Source organism: Phaenicophaeus curvirostris, chromosome 2 (genome assembly GCF_032191515.1).
Source record: "Phaenicophaeus curvirostris isolate KB17595 chromosome 2, BPBGC_Pcur_1.0, whole genome shotgun sequence".
NCBI lineage: Eukaryota > Metazoa > Chordata > Aves > Cuculiformes > Cuculidae > Phaenicophaeus > Phaenicophaeus curvirostris.
In genome coordinates this window covers 66,106,676-66,121,972 of record NC_091393.1, presented here as the reverse complement: position 1 = coordinate 66,121,972, position 15,297 = coordinate 66,106,676, and the positions used below count along the sequence as shown (strand labels likewise).

The 15,297-nt window shown below is 40.7% G+C and overlaps 1 protein-coding gene across 1 annotated transcript in view; it reads left to right on the top strand.

Annotated features, from left to right (window-relative positions):
- The window catches only part of PCNX2 (pecanex 2), a 155,230-nt gene that overhangs the window by 27,292 nt on the left and 112,641 nt on the right, over positions 1 to 15,297 (top strand). The window contains exons 9-11 of the mRNA XM_069852327.1: positions 10,427 to 10,562; positions 13,667 to 13,809; positions 15,135 to 15,288. Of these exons, the coding sequence (XP_069708428.1) occupies positions 10,427 to 10,562; positions 13,667 to 13,809; positions 15,135 to 15,288 (433 nt within the window). The remainder of the gene's footprint in view (positions 1 to 10,426; positions 10,563 to 13,666; positions 13,810 to 15,134; positions 15,289 to 15,297) is intronic.

The following is a 15,297-nucleotide window of genomic DNA, read 5'->3' as shown; positions in this document are numbered from 1 at the left end:
GCCTCTTTACCAGCCTTTGTCTCTTACAGTGCATCCTTAATGTTTCTATGCTGTGTGTTTTGACTATGTGCTCGGCATCTGGCAAGGCAGATAAGGATGAGAAAGTTAACATTTATGTTAAAAGGCCACTTAACATAAGCATGAAATGCCTTTTTGCATGGTTAGTTTGACTTTTCACCAAATGGCCACTAGGTGTATATCTTACCTGTATGTAATAGTTACAACCTTAAGTTAAAAATCTTCCCATTAGATTAGTGCTACAAAGTGAACTCCACAATAATTAACAGTAACACATTATTAAAAATTTGAGGTAAAAGAATGTACAAATTAAAGCATCATTAGAGGTATATATCTGTTTTCTGGGGTAAAGAGAAACAAGTTTAAACTAATAAATGTTGTACAGATAAGGAGGTGTCACTCTCACACACCTGTCTGCCACTCTGTGACAGAAAGCAGACCTTTCCTAGGTGTTTCTTTAATTATCTTGACTGTCCCTTGTAATTAAGTAACTGAGTTTTGATAAGCAGTCAAAAAGATAAATGTGAGCTGTTGGATTATCTAGGCATTACATGTAAAGTGGCTCATAAATATAATTGAAAATGTAGAACCTTACAGTAATTGTAGTAACAGCATTAATCATTTTTGTGTGATTTGCATGATCTATCCCAAATAGAGAGGCTAATAGGGCTGTAAGGCACCAATGCCAATATATAAATTTAACAGCAATCACATATTCTGTGCATACTTGCTGTACCAAGCTAAAGTGTATTTAAACATGTTTAACTGCTGTTCTAAATGCACTTTCTTTGCGTAGTGGCGTTATTGTTTAGAAGGTGAAGCAACCTCTCTCTCTGTGTGTGTACATGCATACTGAAGAAAAATATGTCAGTATTTGATACTTATCAGTAATGTAGCTTTAACCAATGTGTATTTGAAATACTGTCCTGTCTTTCTAGATTCCTTGAATATAAGAGACTGATATGTAGGTATATTATTCCTGGTTTCACATCTATAAAAAATATTCTTCAACTAATGTGAACTGTTGTAGTTTCTTTTCCGAAGTATCAAGTACTAAAATAATATACTGCCTGAATGTATAGCCTACAAAATTTGATCATTCTTTTCAATGATGAATAAGTGAAATGGTCATTTTATAATTCAGTGATGGATCTCAGAACCCTCTCCATATCAGTTTCTTTCACTTACGTTGCATTATTGGCTTTCTCTTGAGAAAGGAAGAGACCTATTAGATAGAAAGATGAAACAGAGACTTTTTTCTTCAATAAAATAATTGTATTGAGGCTACATGAGGCATTTCTTTTAAGAAAGAAATTCTAGAAGAATAGTTTCACAGTTTCATGAAAATCTCACAGTTGTAAGTGAAAGCACCTTCTTTGCTTAAAATCTAGAATAGCTGCAGATTGCTAGTATTTATGGCCCTGGGCAAAAGAGAGAACTTCAAATCAATGAGTTAACGTATTTGACTTACATTTACACCCCTGAATAAGCTGCTTGAGTGCATTATACTATATGAAAGTATCTATCTGAATGCCTTAGCAATACTGTACATCTCCTGTGTAAATCCCTTAATACTTTACTATGTTCACCACTGGAAAATTCCCTGAACCTAGGAGGTTTATTCCTTATTGAAGAAAGTAGACTTATAAGCAGATTTTTAAAAAAATTATAATTATTTTTAATGTTTCAAAATGCCATTTTAGAATGACAAAATACTGTATCACCAAAGTATCTTTATATTTCTCAGCAAAGTGGCAAAAATGACAAAGATCACCCACTGCTCTAGTAATAGGCTGCTGACTCTTCAAGATTTCTTAAAGCTGCTTGATAGTTCGTGAAATTTTGCAGCTGAGCACACTTTGCAGTGGATGTGACAAATATCATATATTTCCTTTTGGGAATCAGTGATTTCAGATGAGCTGGTTGCCTGAGCGGAGTGCTGCTTGAACACATAAATGAGCTTGGTGTGTGTGTGCATGTGCATGCTGAAAATGGTAATGTTTAAATTATAATAAAGCCATTGACTTTTCTGAAAAGTGCTCTACAAAACTCAGTAGCAGTTTTCTGCTGGTTTGCTAAGAATAGGAGAGAGCGCTTTGTTAGCTTGGCCAATTAAAATCCTTTCCTGTATTTGTAGTTTTTAGTTCCCATTTTACTCAGTGAACAAAGAGCAGGGAAGTCCGTGTTGCAGGAGAATGAGACTCAAGAGATTAGAGTGGGGCATCCTGCCACACGATGGCAGCACAATCCTGCTCAGGAGCAAGGATTAGTCTTTGGCTTTTGGGCCTGGCTCCTCTTCCCTACCCCCACCCTTTCACAAGGAGAGCTAAAATGAATGTTTCAAAAGACGCTGGAGATAATGGAACTGTGGGTGCTGTTATTGCATTAATTCCAGTAAGGCTTCATCTTCTCAAAATGCATCCTCTAGTTTATTAGCTAGTAAATGCTGTTTGTTTTTAATGTTGTTAGTATGTTTATCTTTGCTCTGAAATATAATAAGCTTATAAGTTCTGGACTTTTATGCTTGCTATCAAAATAAAAACAAATCCCAAATACAGAGAAATAAAGGTACACTGAGTGCATTCTGTTCTTACACCACCTAAGTAAGAAGGTGTGTATAACTTTATGCCTTCAACACCACTGATAAACATGCTCAGCAAGGGTTTTCTGTCCATATGTAGTATCTAGATTAATGGTTTTAATAGGTACTAGTGCTTATTTTGTAATCTATTTCAAAACATTAACAGTGATCTTGTATCCTTTTCTGTCTGTAGCGTCAGTTACTCACTGCATGCTGCTTTTCTGTTCTGTAAACTATACTGTTCTACCTTATTATTGATAGGGGTGCTGTTATTGTTAGCTAAAACACATGCCAAATATCCTCCCCAAATCCTGTTACACAAGTACAAAATCTGAACAAGATTTAGGAGAGATTTCATCTTTACCTTGAGCTTCTCTCAGCAATAACCGCTAAGGAAAGTTAAAATATGTATTCTGAATTAATAATTTTTAAAAATTATAATTGATTTTCTACCACAAAAAGTGAGGATTGCCTCCTCTTCTTCACAGATTTTACATGTTTGCTATGATAGGGTTTGTCACATCATTGTCCAATCTTAACAGTGCTCGCACTTTTGCATATTTCATTTTTTTATATGCTTTAAATTGCTTTTTAGTTTTTAAGTCTTGTTATTTATTGGTACAATTGTGAACTGTAAATCATCTGCTGCTTAAAAAGGAAAGATCCGCAACTAGTGGATTTAATCTTGGTCTGGATTTGTGCAATAGTGCGGTCAAATTAATGCTGGCAGCTTTGCAGTGGAGACCTGATGAGCAATGGGTACAGATGTAGCAAGAGGCCTTTGTGGTGAGGTGACATGAAACAGCATAGGGGCCATTTTAGGTGAGAAGGAGCAAAGCTGCTGAAGTGGTGGTAGGAAGACATCGGCATTGAGTAACAGAGGCACCCTTCAGTAAGCTGAGGGCTGCTGTTGATCAAATACTTCCAATGCCAGTTCAAACTCCTACATTTGTACCACAGCCTGTTTTGAAAGGACACAGAAGTAAGGGCATTTGGAGTTCCTGCTCTGTCATTAGCTCTAGCTGGCTCTGGTACAACCAGATTGCTCAGGTCTCAGTTCGGCAAACTCAAATCAGTAACTCAGCAGTGATAACTCACTGGATGTGCAGAAGAGGAGATTCCCGACTGTGAACATCACTCTGGCTCTTCTTGAAATACCACAGCAATAGCTGCTTTGACTTGAGTGGTGTTTTAGTGAGTATTACAAATAGCTTTCAGCTATATTATCATCGCTGTGGATATTTATGTTACAAACTGTTAAGCTTTCTAGTGACCCAGGCACCTGCCTGAAGCAATCTAGTAGGATCTTTCTGGTTTTAGGCACATGAGGACCAAGAGGAAGGTGCTTTGTTAGTGTGACTGTTGTGAAGTTGGTTACAAGGTTCCTCGTCTTTTTTCTCTGATGTGCAAGTTAAAATGAAATTTAATCATGCCCTGCAACACTACACTTCATTGACTGGGAATTCTTACTAATTGTGTGGCATGCCTGTATAGTGAGCTTGCCTTGAGAGATGTTCAGACTCAAGGCTAGCTAATCCTTAACAACAGGGATGACTTAGGCTGGGATGTAATTGAATGACTTGGGCCAAATTGTCAGCGGTATAAGCAACTGTCACAAAATTTTCAGAGAGGGAGAAAGAAATTTTTTTTCCAGTGCTGTATGGTTATACTAAAACATGACTGGTGTTGGATGATTGCTCAACTAGCTTGTGTTTACTCAGCGTTCTTACAAAGCTGAATTGTGAGCCAGAAAAGTTCCTGATTTTATAATGAGTTATCGCTAGAGGGAGCTGTGTACCTTTTGCATTTGATGTGCACAGGTTGTATATTTATCAAAGATATTTTTAGTTGATAATTTATTATTCAAAATTTAGTTCAATTATACCTTTGCTTACATTAGCAGTGCAGTTTACTGTAGTAGATCTTGATAACATTAATTTGATTCTGCAAATGAACAGATTTTCTGTTTAGCAAGATTCCATGTTATACTGTGATCAGCTCTGTTATAATGATTTTATGATTAGACTGTTTGCTACTATTTATATATGGTAACAAATTTATGGAACCTAGTTTATTGGCTTACAAAAACACAAACACCACCATCGCATTTCTTACTGATATTTGCTGTCAGTGTGGTAACAATGTGATCAGACAAGATGTACAGCTTCTAAGTGGCTGTGCAAGCGATTCAGCTTTGGGGGTAGGAAGTGAATGCCAGAAGGAGATTGTGTGGAAAATAGGGAAAAGGAGTAGGAAAAATAGTAAATGTGGTCTGGGGGGAATAGAAGATGAGAAAAGAATAAGAAGAGATACAGACAGATGAGTCTGAATAAAAGGCAGAGGAGGCAGATGAAGGTCAGATAACAGCTTCTGATTTTGGAATTTGTTGCTTTGCTACCTCTGCCTTCCCAGTCTCTCAGCCCTAATTGCCTTTTCAGGCCTATGAACTTTTAGAATTTCCCACTGTCAGTTGCTGATAGGTGGAGCTATGATTTTTTTTCTGTAAACATAAAACAGATTATGAGCTTCTTGGCTTTTCAGTTATCTTCAAATCTGGTGGGAGATGTTTTGATCTCTAAAGTTTATTCTTGGAAGAAGTTTTATGCGTAAAAGAATTTTGATTTCTGAGAACTGATAGAGCAGAGTACCAGGGGGATATATTGGCCTATCAATCTGTCCTTCTGCCATTTCCATTCTTGGTAAGTATGGGATAAAACATATGGTCCAGTCTAGCAATATTCTTGACTCTACTTGGCTTTTGTAGAAGGACAGCTAAAGGTGCAGAAAGATTTTGGAGATCAACTGTTCATTTAGGAGGGCATGAGCAGCCACTGTTCTATTCCCCTGCTGTTTTGCTGAGTTGCCTTTTGGGCAGGAATTCCCAGAGCAATGTTCCTTCATAGCCTGGGCTTTTTCCTGCTGTGAACATGGAATCCCAGGATTGCACCCACAATAACAAGTAACAGGACAACTCATCCTGAGGAAACAAAATGAAACAAAAAATCCATTGCCTCCCTTCAAGCTGGACAAGGTCTTTTTCTCCTGGGAGGCATGCCTTCAGCCTTCCTCTCTTTCTGCCTGCCTAAATTTGTTGATTGAATCATAGAATCATAGAATCATAGAATAACCAGGTTGGAAGAGACCCACCAGATCATCGAGTCCAGCCATTCCTATCAAACACTAAACCATGCCCCTTAGCACCTTGTCCACCCGTGCCTTAAACACCTCCAGGGAAGGGGACTCAACCATCTCCCTGGGTAGCCTGTTCCAGTGCCCAATCACCCTTTCTGTGAAAGATTTTTTCCTAATGTCCAGCCTAAATCTCCCCTGGCGGAGCTTGAGGCCATTCCCTCTTGTCCTGTCCCCTGTCACTTGGGAGAAGAGGCCAGCTCCCTCCTCTCCACAACCTCCTTTCAGGGAGTTATAAAGAGCAATGAGGCCTCCCCTCAGCCTCCTCTTCTCCAGGCTAAACAACCCCAGCTCTCTCAGCCGCTCCTCATAAGACCTGCTCTCCAGCCCCCTCACCAGCTTCGTTGCCCTTCTCTGGACTCGCTCCAGAGCCTCAACATCCTTCTTGTGGTGAGGGGCCCAGAACTGAACACAGGATTCAAGGAGCGGTCTCACCAGTGCCGAGTACAGAGGGAGAATAACCTCCCTGAACCTGCTGGTCACACTGTTTCTGATCCAAGCCAAGATGCCATTGGCCTTCTTGGCCACCTGGGCACACTGCTGGCTCATATTCAGTCTGTTGTCAACCAACACCCCCAGGTCCCTCTCCTCCAGGCAGCTTTCTAGACAGACTTCTCTGAGTCTGTAGCACTGCATAGGGTTGTTGTGCCCCAAGTGCAGGACCCGGCATTTGGCCTTGTTAAACCTCATGCTGTTGGACTCAGCCCAGCGGTCCATCCTGTTCAGATCCCTTTGCAGAGCCTCCCTACCCTCCAGCAGATCGACACTTCCACCCAGCTTAGTGTCGTCCGCAAACTTGGTAAGGGTGCACTCAATGCCTTCATCCAGGTCATTGATAAAGACATTGAATAGGGCTGGACCCAGCACTGAGCCCTGGGGAACCCCACTTGTCACTGGCCTCCAGCTGGATTTCACACCATTTCCCACCACTCTCTGGGCCCGGCCAGCCAACCAGTTTTCCACCCAGGAGAGTGTGCGCCTGTCCAGGCCAGAGGCTGACAGTTTCTCAAGCAGAATGCTGTGAGAAACTGTGTCAAAGGCTTTACTGAAGTCCAGGAAGACCACATCCACAGCCTTTCCCTCATCCAGCAGCCGAGTTACTTTGTCATAGAAGGCGATCAGGTTAGTTTGGCAAGACCTGCCTTTTGTGAACCCGTGTTGACTGGGCCTGATCACCCGGTTCTCTTGCATGTGCTTCATGACAGCACTCAAGATCACCTGCTCCATGACTCTCCCTGGCACTGAGGTCAGACTGACAGGCCTGTAGTTCCCTGGATCCTCCCTGCGACCCTTCTTGTAGATGGGCACAACATCAGCCAGCCTCCAGTCCAGTGGGACTTTCCCAGTCTTCCAGGACTGTTGGAAGGTGATGGAAAGGGGTTTGGCCAGCACATCCGCCAGCTCCTTCAATACCCTAGGGTGAATCCCGTCCGGTCCCATAGACCTGTGGGTGTTGAGTCGGGCTAGCAAGGCTCTGACCACCTCCTCTTGGATCACGGGAGCCTCATTATGCTCCTCTAGCTCCTGGGTTTGTACACAGATGGAACAACTTTCTTTACAATTAAAGACTGAAGCAAAGAAGGCATTAAGTACCTCAGCCTTTTCCTCATCCCCTGTCACTGTTGTTCCTTCTGCGTCCAATAGGGACTGTATGGTCTCCCTAGTCCTCCTTTTATTATTTATATATTTATAGAAGGATTTTTTTGTTATCTTTCACAGACTTTGCCAATCTGATTTCTAGCTGAGCCTTAGCCCTTCTGATTTTTTCTCTACACAATCTCACTTCCCTCCTGTAGTCCACCCAAGAGGCCTGTCCCCTCTTCCAGAGCCCATAACGTTTCTCTTCTTCTTGATATCACTCAAGATCTCTCTGTTCAACCAAGCTGGTTTTCTCCCCTGCTGTCTTTTTTTCCGGAACACGGAGATGGCTTTCTCCTGAGCTTCTAGGATTTCCTTTTTGAAGAGCTCCCAGCCCTCATGGGCTCCCTTGCCCTTGAGTACTGTCTCCCATGAGACTTTGCCAACCAGCCTTCTGAAGAGTTCAAAGTCTGCCCTCTGGAAATTTAATGCTACCATCCTACTAACCACCCTCTTCACTTCACCTAGAACAGAAAACCCTATCATCTCATGGTCACTTAGTCCTAGGCGTCCACCTACTGCCACATCCCCTACAAGGCCTTCTCTGTTCACAAACAGCAGGTCCAGGAGGGCACCTTCCCTTGTTGGTTCATTCACCAGCTGTGCAAGGAAGTTGTCTTCCATGCACTCCAGGAACCTCCTAGACTGCTTCCTTTCTGCTGTGTTGTACTCCCAGCAGATATCAGGCAGATTGAAGTCTCCCACAAGAACGAGAGGCATTGATCTAGAGATTAACCCCAGCTGTTTATAGAAGAGCTCATCAGCTGCTTCTCCTTGGCTGGGTGGTCTGTAACAGACTCCCATCACAAAATCTACCTTCTGGTGGGCTCCTCTGATTTTAACCCACAGGCACTCAATCTCCTCACCACCACAATCCATCTCAACGGTGTCCAAGTCCTCCCTTACAAAGAGGGCTACCCTGCCTCCTCTCCTACCCTTCCTATCTCGCCTGAAGAGTTTGTACCCCACCATAGCTGTACTCCAGTTATATGAGTCATCCCACCACGTTTCCATGATGGCAATGACATCATAGGCTCCTTGCCCTACAACAGTTTCCAGCTCTTCCTTCTTATTCCCCATGCTGCGTGCATTGGTGTAAATGCACTTCAGCTGAGCTGCCGAGCCTTCCCTCTTAGAGGGAACAGAGTTCATTCCCAATTGCCTGATAACTGCAGTAGCTAGCACCAGAGTGCCCGTATCTCCCTTAGCACCCCCAGGTGTGTTGTCCCCCACTTTTTGTGTGGTGATGTACTGGTGGTCCTCACCAGCACACTCTCTCCGAATCCCCATTGCCCCAGGAGACTGATTGATCCAGGATCTTGGATTTTTCCCCATCCCTTCTGTATTCTTTTGTTATTGACTGCTGTCAAGGTGCTAAACAAGACTCACAAAAAAAGAGACATTCTTAAGGAGCGCTGCCTTGCGGCTGGGACATAAGTGGTTTGGACCAAGTCCTCAATTCCTAGTACTGTCCAAAGGGAACTTGACAGCTGTCCTCACTCTGTGGAGCAGATCATACTTCTGCTTGTACCATGAGGAGTGGGGAGTAAAGGGGAGACCATTAGGGTCAGGAACATGGGGTGCTCTCATTTCTACTCAGCTGATACCTCTGCTGGAGTGGCAGATGGTTGATATCAGATGTGGGATCCAAGCCTGATAGCCATCAAGGCCTTGAAAAAAACTAAACTACCTGGCTTGGAGACCAGAGGCAGGATGGCTCCTCTGGTGACATCCTGGGGCTGCTGGTGTTCCTTTTGGTCCAGACAGAGCTATCAGGTCCTGGAGGGGAGAAGGAAAAGGAGAGTGTATGTTTCAAGCTGTTGGTATCACTCTTCAGCCCTGCTAGAACCTTATACCAGCACAGCACTAGACGCTGCACCTTATGTTAACAGAGTGTTTTTGTGCAGGACAGGTACAAGGCTGTAACAAGGGGTACATGACAGGTTTTGGGAATTGGTGCCCAAAAGCATGGAAGGTTGAGTTCAATAAAATTAATAGGATGGCCTGGGGGCAAGCATAGGGTGTGGAATATGAAAGCTTTGTTCTCTGCTCTACCGCAGGCTTCCTGCCTGACTATAGGCAGATTGCTCTAGTTTCTTCATGCTTGTCTTTCCTTTATGAAAAATAGGAACAATAGGTATTGACTACCTTGCATGAGCACTGAGGTGCTTTTACCTCATGCAGATATGAAAGTAATAAGAGCTCAGTGCAGGCATCCAGAAGCAGGGGAGTAATGAGCTTAAAGCAGGGCACCTGAAGTAAAGACTCTATTTGGAAGAGAATAAACAAAAAATATTCAAAATATATCTTTTCCCCAGGTAACAGTTATTTCATTTCAATGAAATGACTGCTGAGACTCAGTCAGTTGTGTTATGGTAACACATGAACAGGTGTTGCTGCTGTAAGTGCAGAATGTTACTTCAAGTAAACTGTTTAAGTGCTTTATCTATAACATAAACAGGAAAAAAACCTAGTATCTTGCTCAAGGCAGGTTCGGGGTGAGTTTATGCTCAGTACAGAACTTACGTGAATTAGCTCATGTAACGTTGTCACCTTGCTAGGGCAGAAGGATGTTCTTGTCGTCTCAGTGGGGGAAATCAGTACTCACCACATTCAGTGCAGGTGAGGCCAGACTAGCTTGCTACTCAGTGAGCTGCTTGAAAGCTAATCCAGGATCTTTGCAGTAGCTACGCTGCTGACCTGAATTATAGTCAGTGGGCAGAGGGTGACACTTCTGAAGTGCGATTCATTGTAGGCGTTCATCCCAGGATGAGAGAAATGATGATACAGAAGTACCTGTTTCTCTGCAGTGAATATAGCAGACCATGCATGTTAACTGCTTTGTGATCCTGGGCTAGATTTCAGGTACAGGAGTGGAAGGCTTTGTGTGCAGTGAGCCAACCAACAACATAATTACAGGCTTCCTCCTGTAGTGTTTCAGAAATACTAGGAAAATCCTGCTTAAAACAGTGTCTCTCCTTTGTTCCCCTCTGTGCTCAGTGAAATACAGTTCAGCTCCTCCAGTACCACTACTTCAGAGAGCCAAGAACCGTCTTCCGGGGATCAAGCAGCAAGTGCTCTTCAGCAGCAGCTCCTACTAATGGTGGCACGAAGGACCCTTTCAGAAAGCCCACGGGTACATTGTAATATCTCACTTTCTAGCATTTTGATAAATTGCTTTATAAACAAATGCTGCAGGCTTGTTCCTGAGACAGTTTTGTTGATTTTCTATACTACTTTGCCTGGTATTGCTCGTGTGGGAGAAAATATATTTTATGTTGATGGACCTAATTCAGCTGCTTTCTGCTTGACACTGAGTAGTGTCCTAGGGGAGTACTTAAAGACTCCATCACCTAAAAAGTTCATCTTCTGTCTTTGGTTTTATTTCATTTGAAATGAAGAGGACACAGCTGTTAGGATTTTAGACACGCTACCAGATTTTAATAGTATGACGATTCGTTATTATCCTAAAATTTGTGTCTGGCTTCACTTTTCTGAATTAGGCAATCAGACTTCTGGATGTCTGTTGTGGAATGTCAGAACCACCTCCTCAATGCAGCTGGTAAATGAAAAAGGCCCTCAGAATTCAATTTGTGTAGTAATATGTGGACATACTTGAACTTTACAGTGCTTGGGATCTGTGACCAATGGCTTAAGGCTGTAATCTGTTTTTACAATTCCTTTCATAATAGCTTTAACCTTCTCTTTTCTTCCATGGAAGATTCTAGTTTATGAATAACCTTAAAATGCTAGCTAATTATCTTTCATTGTGGATTTTGCACAAGAACTTGAAGCTAGAAGCAACTTGTACAAAGGAACTATTTTAAATTAGAAATCAGAATATTGTCCTATGTATTTTAGGCTTGGACAGAGACTTCTACCAGATGTTTTCCAGATATTTATAATCTTTAAACTGCCTGTAAATTAGAGAACAGTTATCATGCCTATTTTTTTCTTAACTCTTCCAGGAAAACTGCACTATCAAGAAGTAAGGCTATCACTCAAGATCACATAGCAAGTTTGTAACAAGGCCGGGCAGTAATTTCAGAACTTCCTAGTTTCTAATTTTTTTTTTTTATTGAACATGAAATTCTGAGTCTGTATAACTCGGGAAAAGTTGTGTCACTGATTTCAACAAAGCTAGGGTTTCAGGCTGTCTCTGCCACCATATAAATTTATGAAGTGTATTTTTATAAGCACTTTTTTGATAGGAGATGCAATTAGATTTAGTGACTTGCTCGGGGCTTGTTAGAGACTTTCCAAACGCAGCTCCAAAATCTGACTCTGTCCCAAGTACTGCAAGCTTCATTTAATGGACTTCATCCAAACATTACAGTTTCTGAAGAGCCAAAATGTTAACTTATGCATTCAGTTAAATACGTTAAGCTGTTCTGAGGACAAAACAATCAGATCCTCAGGTGTTTTTAATGGACTCTGCCACCATTTTGATTGTTTTATTTAGTTATAGTAAGCAATACATATGTTATATGAAGCTAATTATTACAATTGATTGAGTTTCACATTACTTTTTGTTGGGAAGTAGGACCCAATAGAAACAATATTAGCAACTGTAATATTTTAAAATATATTTTTTCTTTAAAAATGCCCCAACTCTGCAATTTAGTGACTTTTAAAAGCGGTAGTAGGAATACTACGATTTTAAGTACATAACTAATTTTAGATTTTAAAAGCAGCATGGTAGAAGGATTGCCATCAGTTTCACAGCTTTTAACTTACTTGAAATTGTTAATAAATGAAAGAATGCCGAACAGCTTGGCATCCCCTTGCATGTCTGAATGCTCAGAAACTTGAGTGACCTACTGTCCTGTGCTGGTAGAAGCTGAGCTACCTGGTAATGCACATTTGTACACTTCTAGTCAACTGGAAGCATGAGATATGAGCATAAACGTGAACTTATTTCTCCTAATCTTAAGCTAGCCTGCTTTACCTCACATTTGCCAGCAGCCTAAGGATATCTATGAGTTGGTTCCCAGTTAACACGCAGCAATACATTAAGTCATGTGTAAATTATGTGTAAAATTCCTTTTCCTGGAAAGTTAAGATTAGAAATTATTCCAGTAATCAGAGAGAAAATTTAACAAGTTCTTCGTGCAAATGGACAGGTTGTTTAAAAATCCATGTTTTTCTGACTGTTACAATTCAAGGTGGTGATCAACTGTTTCACACAGAAATCCCCTTCTCTGCCTAGGAAAGTTAATCTAACACAAATAATTCTAATGTAAACATTGCCTTGAGTTTCATATTATATATATTTATTATCTAATGTTCATTAATTGTCTTGAACAATAGGGAGTCTGAAGGAGGTTGAAAACCACTAGGCTTTAACACTGATTATAAATCTCAGACAAATTGTTCTTGAAAGAAAATTAAGTGGGGTTTTTTGTCTTTTTTTTTTTTTCCTGAAGTCAATTATTGGTGTACTTTGTGAAGAAATTCCTACTTTGCAGAGGTTTTTTTTCTGTCATCTAGCTTTTCAGACTTGGCTGATGGTCTGTAGATAAGCCTCCCTCCCACAAGTGTGGTTGAAGGAGTGCAGATGTAAAGGTGAGGGAAATCTGAAATGCTGTTGTTCAAACACAGGCAAGAAGAAATGGCCTTAGAATATGATAAAATCAATATTCAAAGGGAAAGATTTATGATTGTGATGGTAAGATTAGAGACTCTTAAACTAATGATGGTTATGTTGTTTGTGCTTGTTTGCAATTTTTGTTCCTCCTATTGCTGTTCTTGAGGATGCACACCTGATGTGGTATTCAAAGCATCTCAGCATAGATAAACAAAGCTGTGTTCTGGAAGGAGAGTTAAGTTGCACCTCTAGGCCTGAAAGCGTACTTGATGTTTTGATTAAAGACAAGGATTTATCCTATTACATGTGGTTTAGTGTTGTGCTGAAATTACCCTGATGTAAGGAAAAAATTCTTATAAAAGAACTCTAGACAAACATTGGATTGTGACTAAAAAGTGAATGTTAGTGTTTATGTTTAAAGCATACTATCACTATTGAGCTCCACAATTGATAAAGCTTCTGTCCATCTGCAGTTGTTAAGCTGGTATGATATTTTTGTTTCTCACTTAAAATGAAGAAAATAAATATGCTGTCACCATCCTTTTAGAAAAAAAAATATGAAACGCCATGTAGGTTTGGCCTTTTAAACACGTGTTTTGGTATGTCAGTGTTAAAATGTGTTTTGTGTGTTTCTGATTTGTTTGTTTTTAAAGCAACCCAGCCAGGACCCTGAGGATTCTTCATGTTCTTCAGCACAGCGGAAACTGAACAGGCAGTTTTACAAGTTTATTATATTTCCTGGCAAATGGATTAAAGTCTGGTACGATCGTCTTACCTTGTTGGCATTGTTGGACAGGTAAGCTTTTTTTTTCGTTTTCATGCAACTCTGTGTAGTTTTACAGTGGATGGATCCACATGTCCATAGAGCAATGCAGACCACTAGAGGAGGATAAGTTCAGTATTGTCTTAGTCTTATATTCAAGTTGAGTAGATAGATGCTTGTTTGCTTTAAGTTGAAGAAAATGTTTTTCTTCAGAGTTGATTTTTGTGATTCTTGCTACCCTTCTTCTTCAAGCAGATTCATGTGAGCACCAGGCCTGTAGAATAGCATTTAATTTGACTCCCAGCTGTTGGGTCCCACAGTTCTGAGCTTTCTGATGAGAAAATTGGGGTTTTGTGCAAAAATACAGAAGTGGAATGGTCCCAGAGTATTGTAAGTCAAATGCTCAAATATTGTTTTTTTTTAAAATAAAATAATAGAGTGATATTCCAGAGGAGATCTTTCAGCTGCTGCCTCTGTTCCAGTTCAGGTATATCTGTTTAGAGAAAAAAATCTTAGCATCTCTCCTTTTCCTAGTGCCTCAGCTTCATTTGGCATCAACACTTTCGGCAGTGCCCTTTGCTATTAGACCTCAGGTGGTAATCTGCCAGACTACTAGGAGCTTCAAACGTGGTAGCCTACGTACCTAATGGCTACTGGCTCTTCTGTCTCTGCTTTTGGATGGGTGCTGTGCTGTGTATGTTAATAAGGGCTCTACAGCAGAAATTTCAGATGAGCATTTTACATGCTGTGGAAAGCAGGCTATATAGTCAGGGAGCTTAGGTCCAGAGCAGTTACTTACTTAGCTGTGTTGTCTTATCTCTGTGTTCCAACTGCATGGAAATCATCTGCTGATAAACTCTTTTGTTATAGCTTGAATATGAACATCGTTTTAAACTCAGTTTCCATGTTCTATTAGAACAGATAAAACAAATAAACCATCAGATGACAAATTCTGCCTTTCATCTAATTCTTTGTGGTCAGATATGTATTTTTTATTAAGTGAATGACTTATTTCCTCATTTTAAAGTGTTTGTTTGGGTTTTTTTAATAAACATATACTTGCCTACATTCAAATCAGCTCCATTGTGGTGTTCTATTTGGGAAAAGAATCTGGAGAGTGCTAGACTTGTATACAAAAACCAGATATGTGTTTATTTTAGCTATCACAGTGGTTAGGTCTCTGTCATGGGACTGAAGTACTTGTTGAACATGGAAATGTACTCTCAGGAGCAAAACCTCAGATCATGTAATTTCTGATAGCTCCAACACTCTTAATTTATGCCAGCTGCAAATGGACCTGCTTTGTTCTAGTGAACATACAAATATTTGTGTTTCTTTTTACACTTTTCTTCACATAGGACAGAAGACATAAAGGAGAATGTATTTGCTGTCCTTCTAGTAGTTCTTGTTTCCCTTCTTGGATTCCTGACTCTGAATCAAGGCTTCTGTAAAGATATTTGGGTTTTGTTGTTCTGTCTTGTGATGGCCAGCTGCCAGTATTCTCTCCTAAAGGTAGGACAC